General features: G+C 44.0%; 2 protein-coding genes across 2 annotated transcripts; both read right to left on the minus strand.

Moving 5' to 3' along the window:
- Positions 1-570: 570 nt before the first annotated feature.
- Positions 571-5,320, minus strand: wnt9b (wingless-type MMTV integration site family, member 9B; the record flags this gene model as incomplete). Its single annotated transcript, XM_083976993.1, has 4 exons — positions 571-1,032; positions 2,619-2,884; positions 4,393-4,646; positions 5,235-5,320. The coding sequence occupies 4 exons, from the start codon at positions 5,318-5,320 to the stop codon at positions 571-573; spliced, it is 1,068 nt and encodes a 355-aa protein (XP_083833119.1).
- A 3,367-nt stretch (positions 5,321-8,687) lies between these two features.
- On the minus strand, positions 8,688-19,251 carry mylk5 (myosin, light chain kinase 5). The gene is made up of 17 exons (XM_083976799.1): positions 18,527-19,251; positions 16,623-16,772; positions 16,090-16,242; positions 15,760-15,942; positions 15,272-15,307; positions 14,086-14,213; positions 13,820-13,973; positions 13,422-13,736; positions 13,222-13,324; positions 12,717-12,920; positions 12,384-12,601; positions 12,170-12,293; positions 10,899-11,051; positions 10,686-10,815; positions 10,505-10,592; positions 10,224-10,364; positions 8,688-9,261 (listed from the first exon to the last, which is right to left on the minus strand). The coding sequence occupies exons 1-17, from the start codon at positions 18,666-18,668 to the stop codon at positions 9,056-9,058; spliced, it is 2,628 nt and encodes an 875-aa protein (XP_083832925.1). The 5' UTR covers positions 18,669-19,251; the 3' UTR covers positions 8,688-9,055.
- Between the last annotated feature and the right edge of the window lie 2,773 nt (positions 19,252-22,024).

Below are 22,024 nucleotides of genomic sequence, written 5' to 3' on the forward strand. Positions count from 1 at the left end.
GACAGAATAGGACAGACAGGACAGGTAGATTCCTCTTCAGGCTCTTTCAGCCTCAGTGGCAACATTGGATTATAAGAAGGTTTGGAGTATAAAGCAGCAGTACAACAGACACAATGACTGATACAATAAATAGTCAAATGAAATGGGATCAGTACAACACAAGCAAAGTCAGTGTCAGAGCTCGCTCCCCCTGCGGACAGGGTGTGACGTCGTACTGCTGGTGGCATCCAGTCCAGTCCAGTACCTGTGTTTCTTTTCTTTTCTTTTTTTTTTAAGAGCTTGTTTCCCCTCCGTCCCAGAAAGAGTGGGATTTTCAGTGCATCCAGTGAGAGAGGGAAAGCAGAGTGGTTTGAAAACATCCTCATCTACTGTAAGCAAATTACCAGCAAATTTTCTATTAATGTTATAAGTGTATCTTCCTCCCAACATAACATGCTTGCAGAGACATGAGCTGATATGAGATCAGAGCAGTGGATTTGTCAATGGGAGATCAGTCATGTCGATTTTTTGTGAGATTGATGATGACAAACTCTTTGTCTCTCACATTTTTTTTCGTCTCATCATTTTTGCTTATCCAGTTTTGCAGGTGTACACCTCTTCCTCTCTCACACAGGTCTGACACTCCACGTGGCAGCACCAGCGCACCTGGCAGTGGCAGGACAGGCTGGTGAGGCGCATGGCCGTGTTGTAGCCCCGTCCGCAGCACAGGCTCCCGCAGCTGGTGTCTTTGGCGCACGACCGGCCGCCCGTGCCGGGGGAGTAACGGGACGGCCTGCAGAAGCTGGGGGAGTCCTCCAGGAAGACCAGGTCGGTGATGCGGAGGCTCTGGCCGTGACGACGGGGCCCCGCCAGCTCCGTCTCCCCCGTCGCCGCGTTGGTGACGCTCAGCACCCGCACTGCGGTGTCGTAACGGTACTTGAGCAGCCGCCCGGTGTCGTGGAAGGGCGACAGCTGCTTCCAGCAAGTCCGTACGGCGCAAGAGCCGGAGACGCCGTGACACTTGCAAGTTGTTTTCAGACCGCTCTTCACCGCCTGAGATGGAAGAGAAAAAAAAGCACAGAAGGGAAAAGAGAAAAAAAAAGGGAGGGATGTCAGTTCCTTCAGTTTGATTCATTACCTGGCCTCTTATCTGGGAGGTCTATCTGGACAGAGGGAGACAGTTTCCTGCAGGTTGGGTAGAGGGTTAGGGGTGGCAGCTAGTCTGCCTGTAGCTCCAACATTTTGACATAATGGATTGAGGGGGGACTGTTCAGGATGCTGTATTTCATTTACCTCACATTTCTCACTTGGACAGCTCCTGCACTGTATTTTTTTTTCTTTCTTTCCCTCCTCCCCTCAATGTGTTGAAACTGGCTCTATCTGCCTCGCTCCTGTCTCTCCTCTTGCTGAAGCCCGAGGCAGAGGCGACAAACCGCTGCAGACGGTGGAATCTCTCCACCCATGTTTTTTAAGTACGTGCCCGACCGTGCTCATGGAAAACAGTGATAAGAATTTCGGAGCGAGAAGAAGAAAAATTAAATTAAATTAGTTTGTAAATCTAGGTTTTAGGTTAATAGTTCAGCGAGCTTGATGGTCAGCGATGAGAGCTCGATCACTCAGCCTGCTGTCTTAGTGGGGGCCAGAGACAGGTCACACAGAGACAGAGGGAGCCAGAGGGGGCTTCTGGGGTTGAGAAGTTCTGCTCAGTTCCTCCCTTTGCAGGTATGAACGCCTGAGGGGCTTCAGAGCACCATTACTGAGACATGGGAGAGAGAGACAAGGAGGGAGGAGTGGTGGTGGTGGTGGTGTGGGGGGGGGGCTTGTTATCACTGCTCCTCTAAGCCACATTGGTGAAAAGTGAGGAAAACATTTAACTCAGTAAAAGATGAGATAAGATCGTGGCCCTCAGTTCTTCCTGTTCCTTTTTTTTTGTCTCCGATGGCTCTCTAACTGAGGTGTGAGCTGTTGGGAGCACGGTCCCCTGAGGGTGATGGTAGGGGGGGTGTGGGGGTGTCTCTGCTCTTCCACAGCTCCATAGCAGCAGCGGTGGTTATGAACATTTAGGTGGATTTATGAAGAGCGCAGTGATCCAGTAAGTGGAAAAAAATGCTCGCTCGTATATTAAAAAGAGGCCACGGTTATAATCGTTCTCCCCCGACATGAGACCTTTAATTTTCTGTATAGGCCCTGCGCAGCAAGCTTTATCATGCCTGAGAACACCTGGCTCCGACGATCCCACAGCCGCCTTGTCTCCCCTCGCTGCACTGCCTCACCCTCTGCCTCTGTGTTATCCACCAAGGCCAACGAACGACGGCAGCACACAGGGAGGCGGAGGGGTGGGGGGGGAGAGAGTTTGTCTGGCTGGCATGGAGGATTACAATCCTGCATCCTCTGATGGTGCAGGAGTGTGCTGGAGCTATAATTGTTATGTAAAATTGCAGCCCAGCTAATTGGGCAAAGTGTGGCTCAGGTAAAGGTGATGATTTCGATGCCTTGGGCTTGGGAGGCAACTTGATCATAAAAGATAGAAGAAGGAGTGTGTGTGTGTGCGTGCATGCGTGTGTGTGTGTGTGTGTGTGGAGGAGAGTTTTTTCTTTTTTTTTCTGCTCCACTCTCTGTGTTTGTTTGTTCGCACTCACTCGAATTCCAACGTTGATGTTGTGGGCGTCCACCTGAGCCCTCAGGTCCTTGCTGACCCTCTTCTGGCCGAGGAACTTCTTCAGGAACTTGGTGCTGTATTTCAGGTTGTCGCCGCAGACCCCCCACTGCCACGCCTCTCGGTGCTGGATGCCGGGGGAGTCGTCGCACGTGCACCTCTCCATCCGGCCCGAGCTGCACGCTTTGGCGAGCGCATGGGTCAGAGCTGCAGAGGACACCGCCAGGAGGAAGGCAGTCTCCTTGAAAGCTGCAGTAGATGCGAAAATCACCAGAGGAGAAAAAGAGAGAGGGAGGAGAACATTACTATCAGAGAAGTGCATCAATGAAGTTTTATCTGGACACGTCTGAGGAGCTGGATTTGCTGAGATAACAAAAAAGTGCAGCTTTTAGGGATTATTCCACAGTTTACAATCATCACAATGTCTTTTGTGCCACCGGATAAACCTTCAAGTCCAAGTGTTTACAAAGCGCTCAGTGCGTTGTCATGGTTTAAAACAACGTCAGCATTATACTGCAAATTTTCATGTGTCATAATTCCTGCTCCGACCTTTCCTTTTGGTTTCGCACTGTTATTTGCTTCACGCAGAGCCGTCACCGGGGTGTATTTTGATCCAATTAATTATTATTTTGACTGGGAAGGATTTTCCCAGATGAAAGTGGGTAATCACGCCACCCTTTTCCTCTGGGAATGGGCGCTTTCCCCAGATAAAAATAACCACAGGGCTTGAGCGCTCTCCACCGCACCGCATTTCTTGGCTTCCTACTCCTTCATTACCTCTATGCTGACCTGTTCATGTTCTCCCACACACTGATATCCATATGCACGGAGCCTGGGAGATCCTAAAGCATTTGCTGTTCACAGCAGAGCTGCAGGGGATCAGCTATAGGCAATATGGAGATATTCTCTGTGTATTTTTTGTAATGCATTTGTAGGTTTGTAGGTGATCAGATCTTTGTGGAAAAACAAACTATAAAGTCATGTGACTTCACAGAACTTGGCCTGTCTCAGCTGCTTTGCTAGGCCTATTAGAAATAAGAAAAAATGCCAGAGACTTTAATTAAATGCACCACATTGACGTCAGTCAGTTTACCATGATTTGAGTATCTAAGGTTAATTTCTAACTTGTCAAAATCAGTGATGCAAAAAGGAAACTGCCATTACATTTTCATCTTATTTTTTAAATTTCTGATCATAAAGTCACAAAAACTTTTTTTTAACCTTTTCTAAATTAATTGATATCCATTTTATATTATCATCAGTGACAGATCACATTAATTCAGATGAAAATTGCTGAATCATTTTCAAACACCATTACATTCCTATATGATTTAATAAAAAAGGATCAATATAAATCAAGTTAAACAAGAGTCGTGTCTGATTCGTGTCTCAAACTTTTCCAACTCTTGAAAACCCATTAGCTCATCCTTATTTTCCTCCTTTTTTTTTTTCTTTTTTTTTTTACTGTTTCATCTGATCACCTGGTTTTTGTTGCCTCCAGCTTCAGGGCCATGCAGTCAGATGTAGGACATAACATATACTTCCCAGAGACTTGTCTATAAAAATACACAGTCATCTGAGTGATGGAGATAAGAAAAAGCGCGCAACTGTGCACCTGCTTCACTTCAGGGAAATATAATAAAGAGGTCGAGAGAGAGAACGCACAGTAGCTACCTGCTCACTGATCACTTTGGCTAAATAAAGAGCTAAAACTAGCATGAGACAGAGGAGAGCGACTGGATGAGCAGCTCACTCACCTCTCTTCAGGAGGCTCCCTCGGCCATCCAGGCTGCAGTTCCAGCGCTCGTTCCTGAACTGATAGCGACACTCCAGCAGACTGAGGCGCACCGACTCCCGCAGCGTGTCGGCCAAGCCAGGCTCCCGGCGACAGAGTCTCTTCTGCCGCCTGGTCAGAGTCATCTGCTCGCACTGCTTCAGGTGGGCCTTTCCCGTGGGGGGCTCATTGGAAAACGGGCCAGGTAAAAACACCAAGGGCTCCCGACCTGTCAGCCTGGGAGAGGAAAAGAAAGAAAGAAATGATGTTAGAAATCATATGGTTTCGTTAAAAAGCTAAATATATTCCTGCCTTTGAAATCAAGAGTTCATGATCATGTGTAAAAAATTAAATATCCTCCAATAATTACACACTTAGTTCATAAATATCATTTCCTGAAGGAAAGGTGTCACTGTGACGCATGTGCGCACTCGGATACTTAATTTGTTTTTTGCTTTTTTTCTCTCTCTTTCCACGTGAAAACTTAATTTCTATAATTATAAATTAAATGAAAAGGAAGTTTTTCCACGACATGTCCAAACAACACGAATTCCTACACAAGGAACGAACTCCAAAACAAAAAATAATTCATCCTAATGTGGTTGAGATAAAGTTCAATCATCACTTATGATCATCACGTCTTATTGCAACAAAATCGCATAACAATTTGCAAAAAAAACTCCAGAGGTTTCGAACAACTTAACAACACTGCAGCTCAGAAGTCTGTGCGCAATTGACGCGTACGTGCGTAAACTGCATGGCTAAGGCAAAGGTAAAGTCGTGTGATGAGAAGAGAGAGGCAAAACTCAAGGACAATTGTCTGACCCAAAGTAAGCTGCAGTGTGCGAGAGGAGAATGCAGAGTGCAATGAGTCGCAGTAGGCAGGCGGTCCGTGGGAGCCTGGAGCGCATGGTGCCGGGTTGGCGCTGCTCTTCATCTCGCTGATTCTTCCACGGAGAAAGTCTGTGCCGTCCGCTCGGCGCACCTCTTTAAGGGCCCCCACATGCACACAACAGACTTTCAACAACCCGGTGCGCCTGGCCCATGCAGTGCTCCGCTGGGAGGCAGGGCTCTCTGGGGAGGGAGGAGGTGGGGGTGGCTGGGGGGGGGGGGGTTACCTCATACCTCATTGGACTCTCTCAATATTGCCGTGTGCTCCCTCCCACTGTAAAAAAAACGCCACCCAGGTGGACGGAGCTGCAGAGCGACGGTGTCTACCTGCAGTGATACAGAAATCTCATCATCACACCTTGACCTCATCATCATCATCACATCATTGCATCGTTCGTCACTGCAGCAATTTACACGAATCCAAACCTAATCAAACCGATAGTTGTGAGCAGAGTTTTTGTTTTTTGTGCTTTCTCTCAAACGCAATTAATTTGCCAAGCGCCTTGAATTCTTTGCACAAATTGCTTTTTGGTTGATTTGTAGTAGGTTAATACAAATTAAAAGCAACGTGGTGGTTTCATGTTCTGTCCCTCAAAGTGCACACACTCCGAAGTGTCCTTGAGCAACAGGTTCAAGCTCTTAACGTGGAGAGGAGAAAGTAAAAAGAGAACTTATTTTTGTCATGTGAGTTATTACATTATAATCACTGCCATCTGCAAACAAATCAAAGCCCAGCAGGATTCAGGAGAAGTAAATGATCCGTGAGGTCTGAAATTAAAGGACCGAACATATAGCATGTTATTAAAGGTCCTATGGCCTGTTCTTCCAATCAAACTACACACTCATACTTAGTAGCTGGGAGGGAGAAGGGGGAAAAAACACAACCATGGATGGAGCGCCATCTAGTGGGTTGGATATAGAAATTCAGTCTGAAATAAACTGACCAGAGCTGCAAGTAAAGCCAATATGAGAAAGTGTAACGTAAATTTTGTTTTTTATTTTATTTAAAATGTTGCATTTAAAGCAGAAGTAAGCGATCCGGTCTTTTTGGCTATAATAATAATAATAATGGATTACATTTATATAGCGCTTTTCTACCGTTACCCGATACCCAAAGCGCGTACAGTAACCATTATTCATTCATACACATTCACACCGGTGGTGGTAAACTACATGTAGCCACAGCTGCCCTGGGGCAGACTGACGGAAGCGTGGCTGTCATTTCGCGCCAAACGGCCCCTCCGACCACCACCATGATCATTCATACGCATTCACACGAGGCAAGTTGGGTAAGGTGTCTTGCCCAAGGACACTACGACAGAGACTGGGAGAGAGCGGCGGAGTTAGCAGTCCCCGCCCTCGTCATGGATCTATTGGTCCTCGTCCCTACGTCACCACATTCACGCGCATCCCTTGGCTGCACACACAGAGAGGACCGCCCCTGTATGCCGTTCTCTCTCCTCATTGGATAAAGCTTGTAGGATACAAGGAAGTATACAAGAAGTTTTCTCCTCGGCTTACAGCAGAGCAGAGTGACTGACAGACCCGTGTTTCAGACCAAACACTCTGTGTAAGTGATTGCCGTCGGAAGATATAACTACTTAAGACTTATATTAACACAAATATTCTGCTTACTTCTGCTTTAATAATGATGAGTGTGACTGACTTTATTTGTATTGTTGTTAGGTTCCTGAGGAAATCCTATTGTGGCACGTCATGGCTGTTGCTAGGAATTCTGGGCCCCCTATAAAAAATACTGGGTCCCTGCCCCCTGACCTTTCATCAACACTTTTTTCACAGACTATGTAGGCCTACTGTATTATCATTTTTTATTTATTTCAACCAGGGCACTGTAACAGACAAACTTGCCTGTCATCTAATTTAATACCTCTGCACTATGTCTCATGAAACATTTTCCTTTCTATTCATGATGTCATACCAGGCATATGAAAACATGCTACCCTTCTCCCTTTTGCCCCTAGGAGGTCATTTTCCTCTTACCAGGCAATTGTCTAAATAAGAATGCTTTCTTAGCAACTTTGTCTTGTTAAATGAAGGTCAATGATGATAATGACATAGAGTAGGGTAAGCATCCTGTATTGATTCAGTAAGGGACAGTGCATTTTATTTTTCAGTAGGATGAGTTTTAGACAATTACTATGTCATGTCTGTGTAATAACAAATGCATGTGGCCAAGCCCAAGGCCATTCTATTATCTCACATGGCACTTCCGGATAATACTTGATGACACAAAACACACGATTGCAGCAAATCCTTCTCACATACATTTGTTGTTAGAAACCAAGCTCTTCTCCTACAGATCTTGCAGACTTAAGCAACATGTTAGGCTTGAGTAGGATTTGAACGAGGAGCCTCCCAGTCCACTTACCCACTGACTTATTCAGCTGGATGTGCTCAGGTCAACCATCCAATTAGGTTACATTACACCTACGTCAGTCATAAATGAAATGTTCTGCTACCAATTACAGCAAATACTTTTCACATCTATTCATTGTAAGGAAGCTTCTACTGCAAATCTTGTTGACCCTTCAGGCAAATATTAGTAACGCCTGTGATTCAAACCATCCAGTCTCACTCACTCACATACTCACTCACACAAATATACGCACAGACAGGTTGACAGCTGTCTCTGTCTCAGTGTTCAGAGAGAGAGATGATCATGTGTATCTCGTGTTAAGGTTGTGAGTTTGACAGAGATCACACCCCCACAGCGCCCCCCTTTGGCACTCTCTGCAAATTTTCTGCAAGGAAATTTTCTAGTCTGTAATGCAGTTTTGTAATTAACATTTTTGACTACCTCTCATTGGTAATGGTTGTCCAACATAATGGTTGTCTTTGTCTCACATTTGTTTTTTGGGATCTGGTGACCCTAATCATCCAGAAGAAAATGGCCATCACATAACTAGATCAATCCATCATTATACACTTAATGACCAACACAAATGACCCACTTGATGTTCTGCAAAAGGTTCCTGAACTCCATGGATATATGAAACATAAGGTGATAAAACACCTGTTCGCTGACATGGGAAATTACAATCATTTCTAAAACACTCAGGCACCATATGAGGACACTTTGTAACACAAAATGTCCTATTAGAACCTAATTGACATCAATAATATTAAAAAAATATATACTAATATAAAGCAAGTATAGGTAAACACACAATACAATGGTTTAAGTGTCAAGCTTGGACACCAGGCACAAATTAAGCTTTAAGGTTTTACCCAGCAAAAGTCAGGCTTTAAAATGAATATCTTCATTTATTCATCCCAAAAGAAATCAAAAGCAACTGGACTTGGTTATTTGTCCAGTTGCTTTTTATTTAAATTTCTTTGGGGATAACGATGACCTGGACAAATGAGAATATTCACAGGCTTCTTCATTTATTCATATTTTCAGGCGACAGGTTTGAAAGGAAATCTTAAGCTTATTCACCCATGACCCAAAGTAAGAAACAGATTCATAGTTTTAGCTGAAGGAACATATTAAGACAGTGTATAACTATATTTCTAGTCCCATGAACAAATAACCTCTATATAGTATATGTGTTTACAGCTCTGTAACAATATTCATACATTCATACATTTTGTACAGTAATACATGTATTTTTTATATATCCAGCCACAGACAGTTTGACCCCCATTTGTGTTAAAGCAAGTATGTCTAGTACAACTGTTCAAGGCATTCAGTGTATGGTCATGTAAAGTGTGCCTTTACAGGAGGAGTTACTCTACTCTCGGACAGTGAGCTTGGCTGAGCAGAACGTCTCCCCGTGGTCGTTGGTGGCTCTGCAGGTGTAAACATTGGTGTCCTTGGTCCCGGCTTTGGCGAGGATCAGGGTGCAGTTGCCGTCCTCCTCATACTCTATCTGGACCATGGACGACTCCTCTATGGGCTCCTCCCCACACAGCCACACCACCTCTGGGTCAGGGTATCCTGCCATGAGGGAGGGGAGTGGTGAGAAGGTGCAGGGCAAGTCACAAGAGTCACAACACTTAAAGGGATAGTTCAACATTTTGGCAAATTTGCCATAATATAGTCATAGAAATTGATATATTTCCTTTAATTATCGATGCATGTTGTGTTGAGATCTGCGGGGGCCAAGACACGAACTGCTCAGCAAACACAATGGAGGTGAACGGTACAGGTCCCCTGTCCCTCAAAACTCATCAAATACACAATCCAACAACTCCAAAACGCTCTGGTGGACAAGTTGTGACCTGCACATTTGCCACGCTATGAAATAATCATGTAACAACGTAGTATAATTATGTAACATTGCGACACATGAAGCAAATACTCGGAATTACTTGGTCTTTTGAAATCACTCCGCCTGGGATGTAGTTCCGGCTACGCGTTTGCCTCAAAAACAACTCTGTCTCGTAATGTTACATTATTATTTCATAGTGTGGTGAATGTGCAGGTCACAACTTGTCCATGAGAGCGTTTTGGAGTTGTTGGATTGTGTATTTGATGAGTTTGATGTCGGTTGTTGATTTTATGTGCACAGATATTTTATCTGGGGTGGACAGTCTATTTATTTATTATATTTTATTGTGTTTTTTATCTTCAGTATTTTATCTTTTTATTATGTTTTCATTGTGTTTATTTTACTGTACAGCACTTTGGAAACCTTTGTGTTTATTTAAAATTGCGCTTTATATATTAAAATGGATTGGATTGAATGGATTGAACGGATGATGCACCATTAGCTCAATTGTGTTCGCTGAACAGCTTGCGTCTCTCCCCGCGGATTTCAAAATGTTGAACTACCCTTTTAAAGGACTGAATGTGGGCATTACATTTCCCTAGATCAACACCTAGGTTTGTTGTTGTCAAATTACAAGTCAATACAGCATACATAAATGCCACAAAAAGGATCGGACGTCAGTGTGTACCTATGAGGTGACATGAGAGACTGACACTGGACCCCTGAGCTACTGTCTGGTCCTCCAGGGACCGGGTGAACTGCGGTGGTCCTTGCATCTTCTGCTCCAGAGACAGCAAGGCATGTTCTGCTTCTGGGCTCAGGGGTGATTCTGAGATAGAGCAGAAAGAAAAAGGAAGCGAATGAAAGAGGAGCAAAAGTTTAGGACAACTAAAACAGCCAGGTTATAACCAGGAAACCAGCAGGCTTTTGGTTATAAGTTTAAAAAGTAAAAAAAAAAGGCTGTGGTACCTCCTCCAGGGCTGGTAGGAGACACAGTGCTATCGCCTCTGGAAAGTAAAGCCATCCTCTTCAGGGCAAGCATGGCCTTACCAGCTTTCTGTGAGACAAACAGTGTGAGAGTCAGAACTGGAAAGCAAAACCAACACCAATTCAAAGAGCTTTGTAAAAGTCAAGTGGGCGGATGTGTTACCTTCCACTTCTGCCTGGCAAGAAACCTCTTCATCTTCTCCTTAGACAGAGACTTTGTGGCGGCGAGGTCTTCAGAGTCAAATGCTGCCATCCAGGAGTGGGCAAGGGCCTCCTCACAGGACATCCTCCGCCTGAGAAGCACACAGGGGGTAATTGACAGGTAAGTGAACATGGGGCTCCGTTGACTGTGCTTCAGCCACGTTTAGAAACTGACCTGGTGTCCTTGTTGAGCAGGGAGCTGATGAAATTTTTGGCCTCGTCTGTTATCTCATCAAAGCTGTCCTCATCAAACTCCCACTGGGCAGCTGTGACCAAGGCCAGGGTCTCCGCATCGCTGTTTCCCTGGAAGGGAGACTCACCGCTCAGTCTGAAAAACCACAGGAAGACAGAAACACAGCAGTGTCAGTGTCAGCAGAGTCATTATATCGATTGTTGCAACCCATATCCACTAGGTGGCATTACATGTTCATCCTCGTGACTTATCCACTCGGTCTACTGTGACACGGTACATTTCAAGTGTTTTTCTGGAGTTACAATTAACGGAGGACCTGTTTACCAAGGGATAAAGTGGATTACCATAAATCAGTTTGATGTTCTTGAGTTCAGCTGAATCAAATCTAGTTTAATATGATAAAGGTGCAGTGAGTTACAGAGGCAAAACAAATTTTATAACATCTCTGACGAATGAGAGGACAGACCAGGTGACAATGCCCAAATCAACAGGGCTGTGGGTTTTTACTGCACTACGGCCTTTTGAAACACACAGGGACACCTATGGAAGATTTTGGTCAGATGAGTTGTGCAGCGCTGTTTGCCATCAGATACCTCTCTTATGTCTTTATGGTAAATATATTTACCATAAAGACATATTAGCTTAGAGCAGAGATAGATAGATAGAGAGAGACAGCCAGCCTTGCTCAGCCCAGAAACCCTGATGTCTCCATAGCTCAGTAAAATAACCCTGAACCCTTTGAGTTGGTATGGATATGTTGTTAGCTTATTTACAAACCCAGCATGTTTCTAGACAGAAGAAGAAAGTCCAATATTTACCCTGTTTCAGCACTTTAGGAAAAGACTAATTTTCTTTGCACTGATCCTAAATGCTCCTCTTTCCCCAGCAGCTACTTGCCAACTTTGACACTTTGATAATTAAACAATGAACTGAACCTCTGGAGAGCCTAGGGGAGGAGCAGATTAAGGTGATGACTGTCACATATTGTCATTTGATACTGTTGGTTTTGAAATTAACCACTTTCAGGTTTTACCTGAAGGCTTCCTGACAGTTTCTTGGCTCAACACAGTAACCATTAGAGATTGCCAAAGCTATAAAAGATATAATAAGTGGATGCGATTTCCTTTTGTGCAGTCTTTTCTGCTAAGCTAAGCCAGCTCTCTGAGCCTATATAGCTTCATATTTTTTTTGCACCGACATGAGAGTGGTATTGATCTTTCCATGTCACTCTCAGCAAGAACAGTGTGACTCACAGTATGTAGCAGATGACCCCAATGCTCCACATGTCAGTGGCCAAACACACGGGTTCATAGTTGATCACCTCAGGAGCCACGAACTCTGGTGTCCCGTGCATCACCTTCAGAGGTGTGTTGCTGTCTGTTAAACAAAAAGAGCAGAATTTGCTATAAAAAAAACAACCATAACCTGCATAATTAAATATAAAAAAGAGACTTTCATTTCACATACCAAGCCTGCTTGCTAATCCAAAGTCAATTATCTTAACGGAGGTGCCAGTGGTGCCAACACACACAATGTTTTCAGGTTTGAGGTCCAGATGGATAATGTTTTGCTGATGCATGTAGGCAATCCCCTCCAGGATCTGCTGCATGTAGCGCACACTGGCCGGCTCCGTGTGCTCAAAGTTGTCATCCACGATGCGCTCAAACAGTTCCCCGCCTGCAATACTGACAGACAGATGCAAAGCAAAAAGCAAGCTGTTATTATCTTTCTCTGGGTACACCTGGAGTCTGCGGTGCGTGTAAGAATTTGACCACTTTGGGACGTCAACAAGATACTCACAACTCCATGACCATGACCATCTCTGGCTTGTGATCGTACGCCGCGAGACACTGAACCAGTTTAGGGTGGTGGAGATAGTTCATCAGCTCTATCTCTTTACGAGCTGCCTCTCTCTCCTTGGCTCGTCGGCCTTTGTAGAACTTCCCAGCGCACACACGTCCTGACACTTTGTGTGTCAGCTTGAACACCAGGCCAAACTTTCCCCTGACAAAAAGATGAATTCAATCATATTTTGCCTCTAAACCAAAAAGTCAGTTGATTCCCTGGTACATTTCATCCATTATTTACTGCAACCACGGGCGATCTCACACCTGCATCGGGGTACATTTTCTAGCTTGTCAATTTAAGAACTGTGTCTCTACATGTTTGCCCTGTAATCTTCCCTCTGCCACCCTTGGCAAGGACTTACCCCCTTCAAGACAAGACACACGATTTAAAAGGAAGCTGTAACTTTTTAGCTCTAACTTGAAAAACTAGTTTGAAGTTTGATGTGACAGATACTCACATTCCCAGTTTCTCTTGCGTATTGTAGTGATCTGTGACTTTGTGGGAAGAGTCGATGGTGACGCAGGTGTAGGTTTGAGAGGCCTCTTCTTCTTGTGGTTTGTCTAAATTTATGCAAAGATAGAACAGTTGTGATATAAGCTGATTTTTAAATACACCTATATTTTCAAACGTGGCACTAGTAACCCCATACCCCCTCACCTTTCTGCTCCATCGTAACCACTGGTGACTCTGGTCCTGGCTCGCTGGTTCCCACTGTGTTGTACGCCCTCACTCTGAAACAGTACTCCTGGTGAGGCTGCAGCAGCCCAGAGCACACTCTGTATGAAGTGCTCTTACACTGAGAAGTGAGTTCAGTCCAGTCCTCGGGCTCAGCGCGTCCTTGTTTCTTCACCTCAATCACATAACCCAGGACGGCACTGCCACCGTCGTAGCAGGGGCCCGACCAGGACAGCACAAGGCTGGAGGCAGAGACACGGGAGATCACAGGGGAAGAGGCGGGAGGCTGCGGCCTCTCTGGTGGGAGAATGATGAATACAGTGTTCAAGTAGCTGTCTCGCATGCTGCGGAGAACTGCAGAGCGTTGTGTGTTGTCTTACCTATTACAGAAATGGTGAGAGTGTGTTGTGCTGAGCTCTTGCGGTCTTTCACTACAACGGTGTAGCTGCCCGAGTGCTGAGGATTAGTCTCTGCTATGACCAGTGTGCTGCTCCCATCCGTGTTTTCTGTCCACAGCTCTGACCCATCCACTATCTGCAGGTATCAGATGGAAAAAGACAAGAGAGTGGGTAAACACTGAGAAGCTGTGGAGAAGAGGAAAAAAAAAAGTTATAATGGCAGAGAGTGGATATATAAAGCACAACACCTGCTGTTTGTTTCTGATCCAACAGGACGCTACAGGAGGGCTGCCGCTGAAGAAGCACGTCAGGCGGGCGGTCTGTCCCACTTTCACCTCCAGGTGCTGCGGGGGTTTTTCAAAGTGTAACGTCGGACCTGCGAAGCCAAAACACAGTGAATGTTTTGACTTAACGTCCTGCTTCCTGCTCGGTGTGGTGTCTGGTTGATCCATCGCTGCTCATTCAAATTCCTAAAACGTGACACTGGAAGGAAACCATCCAGTGTGGTGTGGGAGATAAAGACGGAGTCTGGTCGTGGGATGTGTGCCGTTCTTCCTCCGAGACCCTTATTATTGCATCACACTGCACACAAAGTGTCTTAAGTAGAAACAAGATACAAAACACAAATGACCTACACACAAGTACAACCAGTCCTTGTGCAATCAACATTGTGCTAAACCAGATCACCTGTTCTTTGAAGACACATATGTATCTCAGTTCTATAATAACTTTTACAAACTGAACTATTTACTGAGACAAATAAGCTGTTAAGAACACACACAGAGCACATATTTGAATGGTGTAACCTATATAGTTATATAATGTTCACATGTTTTTCGCATAGACTAGCAATTCCCATATATGAGCTGAAGTTCATATCACCTGTGATGCCGTCAGTATTCAAATATTACAGCATCAGGATGGGGAATTTGACTGGACAATCTGATTCTGTGTTGTCTCTTTTGAATCGCTCCAGTGTCTACAGTCTTGCTTTCCTCGCACAGCTAATTATTGCAACACGTTTATCTACTTTAGACCATAAAAAACACATTCCTCTCGGCTGCAAGAGACATATTCAGTGCACCCATAACAAACATTCAGACCTTGTTATATGAGCTTTTCATCCTTTTATTGTTGCAGCCCACACCCTAAGGTCAAGTGTATGAAAGCACAATAGCTGCACAACATTATAACAGGAACAAAGGCTGAAAAATAAAGTGTAGCTCAAGGGCAAACCACAACAGCACACACATACACACAGACACATACACAAACACTGAAAACAGACTGTAATCAGCTACATTAATGTGAACATGCATGAAGTACGTGAAGAATGGGGAAGAGAAAGATGAGTAACGCTGATTGAAAAGCAGGTGTACAGCAGATGTAGTGAAGAGGGGGAGAAAAAAATGGATGTGTGTTTGCGTTGCTCACCTTTCCCTGAGTTGGCTCTCTTCTTTGGGATGACTTCTGCAGAGACAGATGGAGCGCAGGTAGGTTTTAGTCGGGGACTTTGGAGGTGTGGCTCTTTTCTGTCTACGGCTATCAGTTTACCGACTCAGCAAGTTTTACTGTACTGTGCACTGTCCACTTCCCTACATGGTGCTCACTTGGGACCGTGATCTTTCTGTGGGTGTTTCAGAAAGCTGCATTGTTGTTGGGAGTTCTGCTAAATTCCTGCTTGCTATAGCTACACCACACGTTCGCCTGACAGCCAATCACACAAGGACTGGAAGTGATGTGTTTCCTCGTCATTTATAAATATACAATTGGATATCCGGAAGAAGTTTAAACAATGGTTAAGGGGTCGAGACAAAAGAGAGGATATATGTTGTTATCTTGAGGAGTAATTTGACCTCTAAATAGTCAAAAATGATCAAATGCTTTGTGACTGCATGTGAAATGAGTCATTCTCTCAGTACCTCTTGGAGATGAGACTGGGCTCTGCTTATCAGACCCAGTAGGGGAGGTGCAAATGGATCCTCCGAGTCCCCGTAGCTCAACTTTGGGAGACTGTGCTGATCTTCCATTTTCCTTAATGGCCTTGGATGCAGAAGTGGGTGTCTCTGAGGTGAGACTGTTGGCGCCACAGATAGTTTCGAAGTCTGGATTGGTTGTGAGTGAGAGGAAAAGGAGAAGAAGTTGCATCAGAAATGAAACTGGCTTGTTGTTTTTCACTTTAGTGAGGTGGTGTGTCCAATACGACAAACTCATTAGCAGGAAAATGTGTCCCCGGTGTCTCCCCCCCTCACCTTTGACGAACACGGCGGCGCAACAGGAAGTCTTCCCCGCGCTGTTTTCTGCCAAACAGGTGTAGGCACCAGCATCCTCTGGCAGACACTCGCTCACCGAAAAGCTGACCTCCCTGCCATCGAAAGAGTGTCTCCCAAAACGGGCCACTTCACCTGCCCATAGGAGCAAACAAACAAACTAGAAACACCCTCTTCCACCATGAAGGCAACAATAAAGAGAAGGAAAGTGAGAGAGGAAGGATGAAATACAGGAGTGAAAATGTGACTTGTAAGGCCGAAACATTGTTCAAACCCACTCCCTGGTACAAAAGGAAACCTAATGTTTCTATTTGAGCTTCCTTCCTTCAGTGTAAGCTTGCAATAGTGGTAAGATGAACCTCACATGTGGTTCTCCAATCCCATTCCCCTCCTCTAAACAAACATAAACAAACTGGGATTCATGAACTTTCGGTTACTGTATCCGCACAATGCGGGTTGGCATTTGACCCACAAACAAACACTGAGACGCAACAGTGTATATTGCCTCTGCTCACCATTGTGCAGCCATGACACTTTTATTGGCTGACTTCCTGTGAGAACCCCACGTAGCCTGATGTCGCGTCCCTCGTCCACGCTGCAGTCCTCCAGGGGCTCGACGAAGACGGGCGGCTCCACGCGTTTACAAGGGGAGAGGTTGACGGAGCCTGGATGTGGGGGAGAAGAGGGAGGTGAGGAACGAAAGACAAGAGAAACACAAGCACGAGGGTTCATAATGTTATCAGTGACAAAACTTAATTTCTGTGTATCTAGTTAAACTCAAAAACATTTCCTTTTTTAGGTCTTTTTATGTTCCCTCCTTTATTTTTGTAAGTCTTTGTAATGTAATTTTGGTTTAGAAATGCCATTCTATTTTGAGTTTAACACTAATTCACAAACTGAACTATAGTGTTATCACATTAGTCCTCTGTAGCTACAAATAAGAAATGTTTTTTAGGTGTGATATTCCTCATCTTCTCATTAACTGTAACTGTTCACACCACGTTTTTTATTCTTCCTCTTCTGTCTTGTTAAATGTGTCACATGAACTCAGCTCAGCATTACCCAGAAAACCACAGCAATAACTTCGGTCTGGTCTTCACATGCAATACATAAATAATCATGAGGACTGGACTGTGTGTGTGGGTTTATTTTTATTTATTTGTTTTACTCTCTCATGGTCACGTCTTGCATAATATCAAATGCAGTTGTTTATTTCCACTGAACTAAAGATAAATACTTATCTTAGCCAGATGTAGGGTCTGCTCTCGCCCACTTTCATGAATCAGAAGCACAACCACAGGCTGACATTACATGATGTCACCTGGATAATTAATTACTAGAGGTCTGTCAGATGTTGCACAGTACTTACACAGTACATTCTGTAGACATGAACCAAATCTGATAGCATCTTATAATGTTAGACAATCTACAATGAACTGTTTACGACTTAACACTTTTTTTTTTTTTTGTTTTACCACAAACATTTATCCAGTGCTTACAGTGAATGAATTATTTACTGTGCAGCCTGACCTGTGAGGACAGGCCCTGAATGCTGTTCAATCAAGTCAAATACTTTGAGCTCTGTACACACAAACTCTGCACGGTTGTTTTACATCATTGCTATTTTTTTTGCTACCCTGCACTGAACCCAGAGCTTTTATTAGCATGTTAGAAACGTCACATGATGCTCATGAAAAACTTTCAAAACACTTTGGGTTGCCTCAGATAGACACTGTGGCCAAGCTAATTTCCGTTAGTTCCTGAAATTATGACCTATAAGAGAGATGCTGCAGCACTGTCAAGTAACAGATAGCATCAACAGCTGGATGACTTTGATCTCGACAAGAACATATTCTTGAACCGTGTGCAACATTTTTATTGTTACAGTAATTCATCTAGCTTTCGAAAACAAGCTTTTCAGGGCAAAGGCCACAAATCCAGTTTATATGCAGTGACTGAGGAGGAAAGTGAAACAGATGACAAACAACACATTGCGCAAATGTTCATAGGAAACTAAATCAATTGAAATGCAACAAAGCTCTGAGAGCACAGGAAATTCAATGTTCAGCGTGGACTCACATGGAATCAAAAAGGTCCGACCGATACAACAAACAATCACACAACTGGACATTTAAACCCGGGGAAAACACAACACCGGATATTAAGTTAAAAAGCAACAAATGTGGAGCATGTGATAAGAGAATGAGAAATAATCTCTCACTGTGCCGGGAGACAATGAAAACAAATCTACTGTCCTCTGTTTTTTTGCAACAAACCAAGCATCACCATGTTCAAACTTGTCTATTCAAAAAGAACAACTTGCCAAATGTCACTCTGTGGACTTTTGTCCAACACAAACAAACAGTGATGAATTATTCATCTCCTCTCTCTCTCTCTCCATCTCTCTTGTTGTGCTTACCTGCATCAGTACATCTGTCTGAGGCCCCGGTGTCAATAGTTCCCGGCACTTTCCCTGGTGCAGATGATGCACATGGAGCCCTCATGGTGATCTGCATCCTGAAGGTTGACACATAGCGTCGTTTGCTGCCATCAGCACTCATGTCTGTTTAAGAGCAGCCTCAGACTCTGAGTAAAGAGCAACTTTACAAAGTCATTTCCCAAAATGATTATCACACTTCCTTCTCTGTTACTGCGCTGTGGGCTCCTGCAACTTGATTCGCTTTAAAACCAACAAGCCTCTGTCCCTCTCTCTCTTTCTTTCTCTTTCTCTCTCTCTCTGACTGTCTCACACACACGCACACACACACGCACAGTGCTGCTCTGCCCTCACTCTTCTCACTTCTCTGCACATGTTCGAGTCCTCTTCTCTCACCCTCCCACGATCTACACTAACTCCACCTCCATCAGAGATCTTTCTCTTTTACATTGGCCATTTCAGGCTGGGCAGGTCTCTTCTTATCTCTCCAAAGTCACTCTGATGCTGGACAACCCCCCCCACACACACACATTTCAACCACATTTCAACCACTCACTACCTAAACCCCTCTCTTTATTGTCACAGCTAATAGACACACACTACATATACACAAGGAAAGACAGAAAAGGCAGGGGGAAAGAGAGGGAGCGGGGGACTTATCTACCCACCCAGCCAAAGGTCATAGTGTGTGCTATTTGTTGAATGCACTGTGCTTTATCGATTTCCCTGTTTGCCTTCTCACTTATCAATGCCGCAACTGAACTTTGTGATGCCAGTGACGCTGGCAACATGCATTTTACGCCTGTGGACTGTAAAGCTGTGATTGTGAACAACAGGCTCGTAAATTCTATGTTGCTTTAAGTGTGAGGGGCCTGGGCGGGCAGGGCGGGGAGGGGCTGTTTCTGGGCTCAAAGCGTCACTTCAGCAGATCCACCTGCTGCTATGGTAACACCGAGATGTGTCAAGAGGGCCCTGCTGTTGTTCTCATGGTGAACATATGTTGCTGAGACGATCGACGCAGCCAGAGCAGCGCTGTGAAACCACACACTCTGCATCTTTCATCATGGGACGCAAACAAGGGAGAGCAAACCATCGTGACCTGACTGTGTAACATGTCTGAATCTTGGTGCATCAGTGTTAATGAGCCGAGTAAACTGCATTGAAAGTGGCAAATGTCAGTGAACACACCAGAGGCCCCACTGGGGTGGCTCTAACATCGCCTTTCCGCTCAGCTCCCATCCTGGTTTCCCAAATTCCACATCAGTGATCACACAGAAAAGCACTGTGAGGGGCTTGTTTTAGTTTCTGTGAAGGAGAAATTTCCAAATCAAACATTTACCAAAAGGCTGCACACAGAGAGGCGCTATTGTAAACTCGTTTTCACATTGTAGATTAGATATGGGATTCCATGCATTTATGGTATGGACCAAATTTGTGAAATGCTCTAGAATAGAAAAAGTTATGAATCCTTATCGTTAATCTGAGGATAAAAAAAAAAAAGCTGAGATGAAACTAATTACTATAACTTCACAATCAAACTGAAAAATAATCCTGTATTGCTTAGCACATTCCCGTTTTCATGTGAAACTGCAGCCAGGACACACATTAACTGTGGACACTTCATGGACACTGAATTACACACAAAAATTAAACACAACATAGTGAGACACACAGAGACAGACACACGCCTTGAATTAGGTGCAATAAAAAAGTACAGCTGTTCAGTAGTTTGATGGCTTGTGGGACGAATAGGAGGTCCATGCCTTAACACAGCCTCATGCTCCAACTTGCAAAAGCAAGATTAACTGGTGAATCTACAACAAAATCTGTCAGGGCACTGGGATAGGCTACTTTCTGTTCAGGGAGCTGCTGTAACACATGTTGGATCCCATTGTGCAAGAGTGTCAATAAGGGCCTCAACTATAAATGTAATTGTGTTTATGGGCCATCGGCTGCAGCTAATAATTACTATTAAAAAGTAGCCTACTATACAAAATACGAAAATAAATGACATTTTTATGTCTGTTGCACATTGAGATGAACACAGTATGTGATAAGGTAGGGCTCAAAACTTTAAATAAGATGTGACAAGCACCAGGGGGGAATGAAAACACATGCAGAGAAAGTTGGCAGAAACTCTGAAGCTGCTCATTAAGAGGAAACAAAGTCATAATGTTGCATTGTCCCACAGAGCCTTGGTCTGTAGAAGGATAATTAATGTAGTTCAGGCACAGGGCCACCTACTACACACAATAGAGGCTAAAGCAGGAGGGGAGACGTACTGAATGACCCATTAATTTGTCTCACCCCCGCGACATGCTGCAGCTTTTACCAGCTGATAGTATCAATGAAGCAGGTAGTTTGGTCAGCTGTCTGTGCTTGAACGGCCCGGGCGTGATAAAACTAGCAGTTCCCCATCCGTCTTTATCCATCATGACTCCTTGATCTGAGGGAGCAGGGAACAGATGTAGACTGAAGATAGTCACAGCAGAGTGAAGACAGGACTCAGTTTCTATATCAGAAACTTTGTTGTGTCTCAGAATGGGGGTGATGCAACAAGTGTGTAATCAAACCTAAAGACATTTATAAAAGAAAGGGAAAAAAAGAAATAGGTAAATGATGATCAGCCTGTAATTGTTATAAAACAAGCTACAAATGTGTACTGTGAATCCATAGGAAGCTAGATATAAAGGTGCTACTTCATATTTAGGTCCAAACAGTGGAACACTTGTCACCATGTCCTGTGACATGTCTCTGAGGAAGTTGCTCTATTATAAAGATTGTTAGTACCAGAAACATGTTTTAAAGTTAATAGAAACTTCAAAAACAAATTATAAGCAAGACCACATTTTACAGTGAACTGCTCATTTAATTCAATATTTAATACTTACAGAGGGCAGGAGGCACAGAAGCAACAAGTATAAGTTTGATATAGGATATGTTATTGTAAGACTGAATGTATTTTAGATTGTCATGTCTGTCTTAAATATCATGATGTATATAAAAGAAAAAAAGGAAAATACCGAAATCAAAAAGCATGCATTTACTGTTGCATAAACTTGCACATCTGACCTGCAGCGCCCTCTAGTGTCTCTGTGTGCTCTCTGGAAAAACCTGCAGCCACATGTGGTTGTCACTGGAAATGAGTCAGGATGGGTTTTCCAGTGAAAGGCAGAGGGGGTAAAAAAAATTTGGTCAACCATTTAGTTGGAAAAGCAGCCAGAGTTCAACACAGAATGCAATAATGACCAAAGACATGAATGTCCACCTAATTACACATCCACTTAGCTTAGCTGGCTGACTCATCATTGGAGAGGAGACTGGCACCATCTAGAGGCTATAATTATGTAAATCCTGCAGGCTAAAAGTCTGAGGTATTGGAGGCCTACCTATAAATTCTGCAGAATAAAAGTAACAAAACATCTGAATTCATCATAGATTGTTTTCCTGGTGCTTTATGACACATTTCAATTAATGTTC

The sequence above is a fragment of the Trachurus trachurus genome (genome assembly GCF_905171665.1).
Source record: "Trachurus trachurus genome assembly, chromosome: 8".
NCBI classification, from domain to species: domain Eukaryota; kingdom Metazoa; phylum Chordata; class Actinopteri; order Carangiformes; family Carangidae; genus Trachurus; species Trachurus trachurus.